At 43.2% G+C, this 12814-nt stretch overlaps 1 protein-coding gene across 1 annotated transcript in view; it reads right to left on the bottom strand.

The window, feature by feature from the left end:
* The window catches only part of COL6A3 (collagen type VI alpha 3 chain), an 87480-nt gene that overhangs the window by 30499 nt on the left and 44167 nt on the right, over window positions 1–12814 (bottom strand). Inside the window, exons 24-37 of the mRNA XM_077829481.1 lie at window positions 11155–11217; window positions 10682–10744; window positions 9893–9955; window positions 9116–9178; window positions 7999–8049; window positions 7439–7474; window positions 7270–7332; window positions 6498–6560; window positions 4871–4903; window positions 4731–4767; window positions 4619–4630; window positions 3930–4423; window positions 2952–3051; window positions 1381–2085 (exon numbers count right to left, since the gene is read on the bottom strand). Coding sequence (XP_077685607.1) covers window positions 1381–2085; window positions 2952–3051; window positions 3930–4423; window positions 4619–4630; window positions 4731–4767; window positions 4871–4903; window positions 6498–6560; window positions 7270–7332; window positions 7439–7474; window positions 7999–8049; window positions 9116–9178; window positions 9893–9955; window positions 10682–10744; window positions 11155–11217 — 1846 coding nt within the window. The remainder of the gene's footprint in view (window positions 1–1380; window positions 2086–2951; window positions 3052–3929; window positions 4424–4618; window positions 4631–4730; window positions 4768–4870; window positions 4904–6497; window positions 6561–7269; window positions 7333–7438; window positions 7475–7998; window positions 8050–9115; window positions 9179–9892; window positions 9956–10681; window positions 10745–11154; window positions 11218–12814) is intronic.

Below are 12814 nucleotides of genomic sequence, written 5' to 3'. Positions count from 1 at the left end.
GAACGAGGAGTAATGGTCTCAAGTTGCAGTGGGGGAGGTTTAGATTGGATATTAGGAAAAACTTTTTCACTATGAGGGTGGTGAAACACTGGAATGCGTTGCCTAGGGAGGTGGTGGAATCTCCTTCCTTGGAAGTTTTTAAGGTCAGGCTTGACAAAGCCCTGGCTGGGATGATTTAACTGGGAATTGGTCCTGCTTCGAGCAGGGGGTTGGACTAGATGACCTTCAGGGGTCCCTTCCAACCCTGATATTCTATGATTCTATGATTCTATGATTCTATTTTATTCCCAGGTGCCGAGACTGTATGATGGTGGGTAGTTGTGGAGTCTGCAGGGGGAAATCCCAACACTTAGGCTTTGTTAGCCCAATGGGTTGCTTTTGGTACTGCAGCAGGCAGATTGTGTATTGTAGGAGAGACAGTGCTGTGAAGAACCCCAAGAGGGTGAACATAAACACTAGAGCTAATGGCCTCAGCAAAGCACCCAATTCTCCTCTCAGTGGGCCAGATCTCAACTTGCATAAGTTGAAGTTAATGGTGAGTTGTGACCATTTGCACCAGCTGAGGCCAGTAACATTACACTTGCTGACAGGCATTTCTGGTGCAACAGAGATTTGGTTTTCAAGGCACCTCTAAAGGAGCCATGCACAGCAAGTTACATGGAACTCAGGTTACTGCCTCTGAATGACAAAGGGCCGAGAAAACTATTGGGATCTGAATCTTTGGCCAGCGTGGTTTACATCACTAAATGCCTGAGCATTACGCTCAGAGAACGGTAATTCCTCATTTGAGCTGTTCAGATATCGCCAGGGTGGGGTGCTGGGGTGAAGAGGAGAGCATGCTTAGTGAGTTTCCAGCGTGCTACAGGACAGCAAGAAACAAAGCTGCCCTGGGCTTGCCCCTGAGAATCTCCTCAATCACTGTGGTTCTTTGAGCCACCAGAGACTTAGTATGACGAAAGATTTTGCACTGCCCAAAGCAGCCAGCCCAGAACTCCCTTTCTGTGGAACCAATTTGCATCTACAAGATGAAAGAATAAAAAAATGTTATAATTAGGGCTGACTTGAAACTGCAAAATGCAGATTCAGAGCCAAAGGTCCCCAAAGAGCTGAGCTGCCTAGATTCAGAATTTTAATGTATGGACCTAGGCACCAGGCATCTTGATTGGTTCCAGAGGCAAACTTGCCTAACATCCTCAGGTGTTCAGATCTGCAGTTCGGGCTTGAGGCCCATCTCTAGTTAAAATCAAATAAGACAAAAAAGCCATGCCAACAACTGCTAATTTTCTGTACTTTCATGCTGTCCCCATCTCCAAGCTGCATTATCATATTAACATCTTTATTCTTCCACTTTCCCCCATGCCTGTGCTATGTTCTACTTACTGCTGATAAACGACGGTAACAATTTCGCAAAGCGCAGTAAGGGCTCTTCATGCAGCTCAGACGGCTTCTCGACTAATTTGAAGAACACATCATTTGGCTCACTAGCCAAGCTGTAGATATTCTTGACATTCACTTTCTTGCCGATGCCAAGTACCACGAAGAAGTACCCTTTGCATTTGGCACCCAAGATAACTCTTTGAAGGTGCTCAAGTTCTTGCTTTTTAACTTCTCCAGTCATCATCAAAACCATGACTTTCAGATCCCTGGGGTTTGGTGCACTTTCAAAAACATGTCCCATTGTGTATTTAATTGCACTTCCCAGAGCCCTTGTGCCATATAGCTGGGCCATTTGGTTCAGAATGAAATCCATCATCTTGTCTTTGGACCTATAATCTGTTAGGGACAGCTCTACTTTTACTGGCAATGAGCTTGAGTTGCTTTCGTATTCATAAGGAGCATGCTGGAGAACGGCCACTCTTGCATGGTGCTGTGATGCCTTTGGATTAGAGCTGATCTCCAACTGATTTACTATGTAGGAAATGTACTTCTTCATCTCGTTGAACTGCAAAGGAGTGGTGCTCTCAGAGCTATCCAGGAGGAATGCCATGTCAATGTCTACGTCCGTGGGGACTGCCCTCCTGTCTCTGAAGAAAGGCCTTTGAGAACTAGGACTAACGCCGCAGACGGGATCAGGATCACATACATCTAGAAAAGAAATACATCCTGTTTCATGTGCACGTCCATAAGACAATCATTCCTTGACATAGTTATAATCTATTTTCTGACGAGATCCAACAATATCACAGATGTGGTCTCCCATAAAATACTTTGGCATGTCATATGCCTGGTGTATTAATAGTTTTGCTATAAAAGCAAATCCAATAATAGTTTTGCTTCTTTCCACACTGTTGGCATAAATTAAGCATTAGTTCCAGTAGGTGCAACTGAATCAATTACAATTTTCCTTAATTATATCACGTAGCTATGTAGTAATATGCTCAAATTGTATCTATTCAGCTACTGAACATATCTTTTATATCGCTCTTACAATCTAATTCCCTCATAATATGAAATACTACCAAGGCTCAAGCAGAAAGCAGTAGGTTATATATCATATATAGAGGATTTCATCCCGAGGCATCTTCAGTTACTTGAACACATGTCTACTAAATCAATGAATTTCACACTGTGCAGTCCGTCAAGCTCTTTCTAGCCAACTGGAGAAGGCAGTATTTTGAGCACTAAGAAGCAGGGGATTGAGACATTGGAAGAGGAAACAGACCATGAAAGGAATATGAACATCTGATGTGATCTGCAGAATGCAAAAGCTGGAGAACCACTGTGTTAAACCGCAGTGTGATCCAAACCCTTTTTGCTGAATGTTCTCTCTCAAACATAACAACTCAGCAAAAAATAGAAATGTGAATGTATCCCACCTCATACTGCATATCGGCTGACTCCTGATTGTGCTTCCATCACACCAAAACTTCCATTGGCTGTCATGGGGCTACTCATGTAAGACAAGGCCCTAACTAAACAAAATTATAAAGAGGAGAAACCCAGTGCCTTACCCAAACAAATGTGACATGTCAGTAGTCTCCTAATGGTTTGATTAAGTGGAACCGCAGCGGTAGGAAGGACAATAGCTTGTCCCACTGCACTGTTATTCATCTGGTTTAGACAAAAGCAAAAAACACAGGGTTCATAACACATATTTATAAGTTTTAAACGTATAAACTTCTTAGGGTAAGGGTAGTCTTGAACTAAGGCACTGGATTGGGGGTTAGAGAGCTGGATTCAGTTCCCTAATCTGCCATACATGCCATGTGTGACCTTTGGACAAATTATTTAATCTCTCTGGACCTCAGTTCCCCAACAGTAAAATGGGGATAATAATGTGGTACTTCCATTCTTCCCCCCACCCCACCCCTTCTTTTGTATTGTCTGTTTAGATTGTATGGTTTTTAAGGCAGGGGCTGTCTCTTGCTATGTTTGTACACCACCTAGTACAATGGGCGATTGGGGCTTTTGGGTGCTGCTGGGTGGGATACTAATAAATAATAATACTTTCTTTGGAGCTTACTCAGATTTTAAGTTGTATTTCAACATACAGTATAGAGATTTCTTATTCTCTGTGTATGAGAGACCTCTCACCCAATTCATTCACAAAATGCCGTTCATTCACATCAGTACCTTAAGAGTGAGGTACTCGTGTGGGTATTTTACTGAGACTGTAAGTTCTTTGGGGCAGGGACTGTTTTTGTACAGTTCCTAGCACAATAGGGTCCTGGTCCATGACTAGAACTTCTAAGAGCTACCACAATACAAAGAATCAATATTCTCGTTCCACAGCATGCATTGCACTGGGAAAGAATTTTGGAATATGCATGAAGCCTGTTGTTTGTCCTGACAATGTTGCTCGGAACTAGGCATTTGAAAGGCTTGAGCCGATGCCTACATAAGTCAATAGAAACGTGCCCACTGACTTCCATGGGAGCTGACAGAGCTCATCAAGCAGAAAGGAAAGAGCAGCAATGAGTGGTCCAAACCTGCAGTGCATTTATGAGAGCCCGATCCTCTCTGTCAGTAAGGAACACTGGCGTGACTCCAGCATCGTACAGCTTCAGCACCGCATCGTTAAGTTGTGACGATGCTCTTGTTGGGCCATTGCTGAAGAACACAGCCACCTTCCTCATCAGAAAGCCACTGCGTGCACGCTTGAAGGTGTTTCTGGCTACAAAGGACATGGCAGTTTCCAGGCTGCGCTGCTTTGTCGTCAGGGTGATTTGGAGGTTCTGAAGCTGTTCCAGGAGATTGGCTTTCTTCCTGGCATCAGCGAAACGGATCTCCGTGGTGACATCACTGTTGTAGGTCACGACTGCCACACGGGCACCCCGGGGGCAGTTGCTCTCGGCAATGATTAGGTTGTTAGCCACTCTCAGCACTGTCTGCTTCATTCGGTTGAAAATGTTGTTATTGACACCTGAGGAGGTATCTATAGCAAATGCCAGTTCTGTTGGGTACACAGGGCATTCCTTGGGGCCTACCCAAAAGATGGGTTTAAAACAGTTAATATTAGATGATATTATTAAATAGCAAGGACCAGATCCTCAGAGGGCGTAAATCAATTTACCTCCATTGAAGTCAACGGAGGGTATTATATCGCCTGAGGCTTTGGCCCTGAATAAATATATATATAAAAATTACTACTAGGCAGTAAACAATCAAAATGACTTACCATAGCAGCAAGCTGTAAATAATTAAAAGAAAGTGATTTAGTTGGGTCAGTTTGTATAACATGATCAGCACACAAGTGAGCTACAGAAACACGACAGCACAGAGATACTTACGACATTTATCTTTGATGCTCCGGATAAGTACACATTGCTTTAAAAAAGAGGAAAAGGAAAAGAGAGAGAGAGATAAACACGCCATCAAACAAAAGGTATTTCAGAACAAGATGGAGGCAGAGAAGTAATATTCAACTTACATCTTTGGATTCGCCTCTTTCACCCTTAAGCCCCTGTTTAAAAAAAAGCTTGCATTACAATACATATTGATGGGATGTTATACCAAAGTCACTTAAAATTGTTATTCAGCCAATGAGCATGTGAAAGTAAGAACAAAAATCTGTATATTTTAATTTCCATCTCCAGGAAGAAATCGAAACTTTCTATCCTTATCAATGTTATACAGTAGAATCCCTATTTTACAAACTACTTGGAGATGAAGGAGCTCATAAAATCAAGGATCTGTTGTATTACAGGCATGCAGGGCTCTTATTGCTCATCTAAATCATTGCAGTCACTGTTAAGCACCTGGTGAAATTCACCCCTGTGCAGAGGGTCACCATCCCTTAGGATCTCCGCATAGGGCTTATGTGAGAATGAAGTGCTACACAGACCTTGTGCAGGCCCTGGGCACAGGGGGAATTTCACCCATTTGAGTGTTAGGGTGACTTTGTGCCTTGCCCTGGAGGAGTACGCACACTGGGGCTAAGGCAGTTACAAACGTTCCCCCACACGCACACCCAGCTTGCCTCATTGGGTGAGAGTTACGTACCATCTTGGTGAGGAGCATGAACCGTCCTGGCAGTCCTCCCCTGGGACGATTGCCAGAGAACAGATTCAGGGCAATGCATTTCAATGACTGTAAAACAATGGCTAACAGGCAGGCCCAGCCAGTATAAATGGCATGTAATTAATTAAACAGAACTGATTATCTCCCAACGTATTATGTTCCTGGGTGTCTGAGACGCAGGATGTTTTCTTAGGCCCCAATCCTGTGCTGGGGTATGTAGGCCGCTCCACGTCCATACCCAGGAGTAAGCAACTTGCTTACCACTTTTGGTGAGTGTTACTGGGCTGTGCAATGGAACAGCTGCTATTCCACATGTTGCACTAGGTAGCACAGGACTCACTTAGTCACAGGTAGTCCGCACAGAAGAAAAAATGGCATGCTGAGTAAGGAAAGGGGATACAACAAAAAGCCCTGCAGATTTAGCAGATGGGTGACCTCCTGCCACTTTGAAAACAAGTAGCCACACAACCTCTACCTCCCACCCAGGGTCCGTGCAGCTGCAGGCTTGGCAACCTGTCCCCAGGAGCCCTGCGAGAGAAGTTCCCGAGTACTTATGACATTGTTAAGGGGTGGTGGATTTAGCTGGTGTATTTGGGTGGTTTCTATTTGACCAAACGCTGAGAAGGAAACTTCCCACGTGGAACAACTAAAGGCCAAATGTCAAAGAAATGTACATTGATAAACTTCTCAGCATGTACCAGCCCTTCACTGCTAGCCTTCTCAGAGTGCCTTGCGTCACGCACTGAACCTGGAGCATGTATGAACATTGTTCAGTGATAACAACAAGCTAGGAATTTATAAAGCGAGCACAATGAAATCAGGATCCCATTATCCTCACTAGACCCAAAGGAAACATGCAACATGTCCAAGATAATGGAGGATGAATTTGCCAGAGTGTAAGATAAAAGGAGGAAAAATAGAGCTTATTTCAGTTGTTGGCAAACATGCTATATATTAATGGAAAGGGAAATTAGCAAGTTCTCTGGGGACAGTGAAGCCAATCTACTAGACCAGCTGTAAATACAATGAACACTTACAGGTGGTCCTGGGTATCCAATCACTCCGATCTGACCTGGTTCCCCAGGCTCTCCTGCATTCCCCTGAGAAACAGTAGAGTAAAGATCACCAATCCACATTTGATATGTTTGAACACAAGACTAGAAGAATGTCCCGAATGCTCTTCAAGGAGAACAGAGTCCTATGCACCTCACTGGAGGTACGTAGGTGCTAATGAGTTATGAGCTTTGTAGCGTACAGTCCCACTAAGGAATAGGTGTCTGAAATACAACCGGTATAACCTCCCATGGTGGATTATTTTTCAGAATAAAGGCACTAATATAAAAAAGTGGCTTCCTGAGGAATAACTTTGTCCAGCTGACTACAAGTACTATATACAGCAGAGCAATATGTCTATGCTCTAATTGCAAATCCAGACATGAGTAGCCAGCCGGAAAGCTTGGTACATGTTCACCTCCTCCCTCATCCGTGGAGCCAATGTGCAGGGTTTCTTCAGACCAATGGCTGAATTAGTCTATCTGTGGCAGGCAAGTCCCCTCCCCCGGGAAGAATGGGACTGTCTGAACAGGGCTGCATGCTCCAGTGTAACGAAGAGCAAAATCTGGCCCAACCGATCACTCTCCCAAAGCTGCAGCCTAGCAATCCCAATCATTGGGAGCAGGAGAACCCCCAGAATAGCGTGAATGAGGAAAAAACATTGTGCAGAACTCACAAAGCCCTGAAGCTAAGCAGGCTTTTACTCCGTTCTTGCGTAAAGGACTGCATGAGAAACCGTGTCATGGTAAAACTTACCCTGCGGCCTCTGTTTCCTTTAGGGCCAGGACCTCCACCGCCACCTCGAGATCCAGCTGCGCCCTGTTTAGAAAACAGTATAAACAGGAGTTGTAGCAGAAGATAATATAAAACAGAAATTTGCTACTCTCGCAGAACATGAAGGGAAGTTACATAAGCTCAACGGTACCTTTGGCCCTGGGTATCCCGGGAATCCTGTTTCACCCTGTAGTAACAGAAAAGTTTTAGGGTTTAAAAAAATTAATCTTGCTTCTGAAGACAGGTCCAAAGCAAATGTATGAAGGAAAAGAACCGGTGGAGGAAAAGTGAATGAAACTGCAGGCTCATAATGTTGATATGATCAAGAGAGAATAAATGGCAGCTGGTTTAAAAATCTGATTGTTATTGGACTGTTAATATCAAACAAGACTGAAATGACAGCCGATGCTGCTATTTCTAAAGTGCCATCAGTAGGCGGACAAGCTGCACTGAGGAGCTAACAAGCACAAAGGCACCCAACACATATGAAGGAGGACGGGTTTGACCAGCATCTTGTTGTGATTCAATAATCAGACGCACTAGAGCAGATCCTTGTTCCTATGCACAACCCCACTGACTTCAACTAGACACCCCCACTCTCCATGCGTGTGGATCCAACTGGAGGATGGAGGTCCTTGTTACCGCCAGGGTTTCGGTTGGTTTTTAAGGTCCTTGAAGCGATACTGTTAGACATGTTGTGGCTGCGCTTACTCTTTTGCCTTTAGGTCCTGGCCTGCCGACTCCATCTCGCCCATCTTCTCCCTAAAATTGGCAAAGATGAAAGCATTAATATGTAACACATGTGCAAGGATTATTGGTGCAACGTAAGAGTCACAAAAATCCATTTAGTCCAGAGCCAAAGTCCATAGGAGTCAATGGAAAGAGGCTTTTGAATCAGGCCCTTTTAGAATTAGTTACTTAGAGAGAAGTAAAAACAAAGATATAAAACTAAAACCAGGCTTGGTGCATATGCACTCTGGGTGAAATCTGGCCTCGTTGAAGTCAATGGGAATTTAACTATTGACTTCATTGGCACCAGGATTTTACCCTGGTTGTATATCAAGTTGCTCAAAAGAAACCAGAAGTCTCTCTGAACCAGTATATCAGATAGCTATTCTATTCCTAGAGGAACCAGGGGAACCAATCCAACACACATGAAGTCAATGGAAATTTTGCCACTGCCTTCAGTGTGAACAGGATTGAGCACCACTTCCCTGATCTCACCAATACTTATGCATATGCTTAACTTTACATAAGTGCTGATCCTGCAAACATTCACCCAAACGTGTTTGTTCCTCCTTATTTTAGATGACCAACCATTATCCCTCCTACAGTTGACTTTTAGGACTGCAATCTGTATTAAGCTGAGAATGGTAGGAACTATGGTGACTGCTAAGTAGGGTATACATCTATGCTCTGTGCAATGGGCCAGAAAGAGACCTAGCTACCACTTCGGGGCAACAGGGTGAATATCCCCCATAGAGCTGATAATATTTCTTGCACTGGTCTATACACCTGTTCTTGCTCATTGTGAAGAATTCTTAGGTATAAAGGAACAGATAGTAAGAGGCAAAAAAAAAAATCACTTAATAGTATCCCCTCAGCTAACGTAAAGACTCCTCCAGAGAGTGATTGCCATTTAAAAAAAAATGTTCACACAAGAGTAAAACTATGATGTATATTTCTTCTTTATATGTCACCATGTAAAATACAAGGACCATAGGCAGGACAAGAAAACTAAATTTTCTGCTTTGATGGAATTTTGCACATTTATACCAGAATGGGATTTAGCCCAGCATCCTTTAGAGCTGCACAGGACAATGCTTACTGTCTCTCCTCGAGGCCCAGGAAATCCAGGCTGTCCTTTTGTTCCAATATCACCAGGTTCACCCTGAAAAAGGGAGTATTCATTTAAGCCCTTATCTCTCCGCTTATGCATTGGTTCTTTTCTACAAATGCATCTGTAATGGTCCCTTACAAGCAGGAATGCATGGCCATGTTTACACAACTAAAAATGTGTGGCTAAAGCCATAGCACTGTTTATCCTTTTGCCTGATCCAGTGATTTCAGAGACTGTGTGAAATACAGAAGCTGCAGTAATAAGTGCCACCATTTGTCTGTTATGAGCGTACCAACAATAAGGCCAAAATACAAAGGGCCAGACATTTTGCTGATCGAACTCCATGGCGAAGTTATAACAGCAGGTTTGGTGGCCCAATGGGTATATATGAAGAGGGCATAACAGTGATACGGATCACGAAAAAAAGGATTGGATCATTTTCTGGTGCAAATCAGCTAAGTCAATCAAGCTACACCAATTTACACCAGCTGAGGATCTGGCCCAGGATATTATGAATCTCAAAGTTGTTTTTATTTTAATAAATGTGTCTTCTAGTTCAATGACATAGGATTCCAGTAAAGCAGCCAGTGGCTTAGCCTTTACCCTGCTTTGTTCCACTCTATGCAAACTCTTGAAGATGATAAATCACAATTTTGCTTGAACATGTTGATTGCCAGTATGTTTAAAAAAAGAGATTAAACTCATATTCAGCAGCTTTTCATTATTATTTTAGGCACTGATGCTCAATATTGATGCTCACCGTACCTTTTGTCCCAAGGGACCAATCCTGCCCCGATCCCCGGGTGGTCCGGCAGCACCACCACCGCCCTACAATAGAAAGAAAAGAGCCAAAATTTTGCAACATGTCAATAAAGCTCAGTACATTGAAATTAAATATTGGGGCCTAGCTCCATAGCTCATTTAGCATTATTTATTAATAACGTGTGTATCAGCCACACCAAACAATCAAAAGGTTTTGCTCAACAGTGGAAATCACCTATTAACTATTAAGACTGAGATCCATCAAAGCCACTTTAGGGGCTCAGATGCCCAGTTCCCATTGATTTTAATGGGAATTGAGTGGAAAAACTGAGTTGGTGTCATTGTTAATATCAATCTACCCTGTCTGTAGATTAAATGCGTTTCAATTCCTCAGTAACTCTTTCTTCTTTCTCCCTATCCCCCTGCCTTAAAGACTTAGGCACCTTGACCAGAGAAGCAGGGGGCCGGAAGTCAAGTACTCCAACCACTAGCCACCTGGCCCTCCAAGCCCCCTATTACAGGGAGTTTGCCTGTAAAAAGATTGGAACTTGGTCAGAATTTGACCCAATGAATTTCAAATTCATGTTCATGTCTAAACCAGTAGTTTGGGGAACCTTAGCATGAGCTTCAAATAGAATTATTTTTGCAAGGCCTGGGGTACTGGGGAGAAAGACAAATACTGGACTTCATTCAAAGTCCCACTGAAATCAATGGAAAGATTCTCATTGACTTCATTTAAATCAGGTGCAGTAAGTTTCTTCTCCCAGAATGAGAAGAACAAGAAATATTTACCCTTGGGCCAGGAATGCCTTGCTCTCCTCTTAGACCTGGAGTCCCAATCTGACCGGGAGGACCCTGCATATGGAGAAGATAAATACTATATAAGGTATAAAATATTAAAAGACTGAGATAATATTGTTAAAATGAGACTGGGAGGGAGAACCAAAGTTACAAGACTAAAAGACAATTCTGAAAACCATGGGGACCAGTTCCAATGTTTCATGATGTGACCAACACACCATAAATATAATGAGTGACTCATGTCCTGGGGCAGAGCAATCGGGGCCCCTGTCAGCCACAGTGCAATCGACAGATCATAGTCACTTTGCCATAATATTCAGAAGCAGTTATGGACAAGGTCTCAAAGACATTTACCCAGAACAAGGCAAGCTGAAGCATATTGCAGTAGCAAGGTAAAGGAAGCAACATAGCAAAGGAAAACATATTTAGGCTGTTCAGGAACTTTGTTTGTGAAACTTACTAACCTGTGGCCCTCTTGTACCCTGTTCTCCCACGGTTCCTTGTAGACCCGGCGCACCTTTGGCACCCTTAAAATACAACATAATGCAGATTAGAATGGGAAGATCTGGGGTCACAAACAATTTTCAGTGAGTCCCAACTAGCCTCCCTTTCTTTATGGCTAGATGGGAGGGGAGTTATGATGTTTTTTCTCTTGTAACCTGAGGTCACAGTACAGAGACAGTTGAGAATCGCTGATGTAGAGACATTTAAGCTCCTGTTAGCTTGTCTTCCACTTTAGCAAGAACAATGGCTCTGATGACTGGGTATTCTAAGGCCTCTTCACACTGCTCTGGCGATGTAAAGAGACTTTACTATAAATGAGAATGAGGCACAATGAAAATTAACCCTTTAAGGCCAGTAAATCATGTGCATTAAGAGGTTCATTTCTCTTACTGATTCATATGTGTTTAAGTCCCATTACCGTAACTGACTTACAAATGCGAAGGCCAATCCTGCAGTCCTTACTCAGGTAAATCTTGCAATGAAAGCACTGGAGTAAGATCTGCAGGGCTGGATTCCTGGGTTTACACTGCATAGTACAATAGGATAATTGATTCATAGATCTGAGGCCAGAGGGACCATTAGCTCATCCAGTCTGACCTCCTGTCTAACACAGGCCAGAGAATTTCACCCAGTTTACCCCAGTTATGTTAAACCATTGTAGGGTTATCATTTAATGACCTGAGCCTGCCAGGTGCTGAGCATTCTGAACTCCCTTTGCTTCAATGGAAGTTGAGGGCACTCGCTGTTTCTTAAGAGGGACTCAGCATCTTGTAGGATGGAGGACACAACACAGTGCAGTGCAGGCCCAGACAGTGCAGAAATTAATTTGTAATACACATGGGCACGTGCTAAATAAATAACTGCACAACATTCTTACGAAGCACAGGAGATCAGGGAACCTGGGGCACTAGATTTTTGATTCCTAACACTTTATTTTTTCCTACATTAAAAGTAGTCAACATGCTTTGTTGGGTGTAATTGTGAGGCTCAGGTTTCCAATATGAAAACTCACGCTGAGAAATTCAACATTTGAATTTCACAAATAGTCACTTAAAATTTGCTCTTTCCATGAACATTTGGCTAATACATGTGTTCACAATAGTAACAAAAGCAGACAGGAGTGAGACCCTGGAGCTGAAATCAATGCCATTATTCTATTCAAGCAATGAATCCTGGGAAATTTTGTCAAGTATTCTCTCAGCTCTTTTCAGTCTCCTCTAATTGCTCACTGTCTCCTCCGCCAGTTTATGCTTCTCCTTTACTTTCAGAACACATGACCGGAGGGTAAGTCAACACTGGGGTTTGTTTCTTGCTCTTTTTAATATGAGATTGCTCCTTGTCCCCCACGCGTTGTGTCTGGTGACTGGACTGAAAGAGAGAGTAGAATAGGCCTGCACTTTGCAGATGTGGAGTCTAATCTCACAACAGCCACAGGATGGGAAGGAGCTGAGAAATGTGAGGAAGGGGGTAAGTTTGGGGGAGGTGTGGAAGAAAAGAAGAGAGAAACAAAACCCAAGTCTACTTCCAGCACTACTGTGCAAGTCACTCTGTCTGGAACACATCAACTCTGTACCACTTACACAGTCTGCAATGCAAACCGGCCACCTGTGCAACATTGCC

This window comes from Eretmochelys imbricata, chromosome 11 (assembly GCF_965152235.1).
Source record: "Eretmochelys imbricata isolate rEreImb1 chromosome 11, rEreImb1.hap1, whole genome shotgun sequence".
NCBI lineage: Eukaryota > Metazoa > Chordata > Testudines > Cheloniidae > Eretmochelys > Eretmochelys imbricata.
This window is presented reverse-complemented; position numbering and strand designations above follow the sequence as displayed.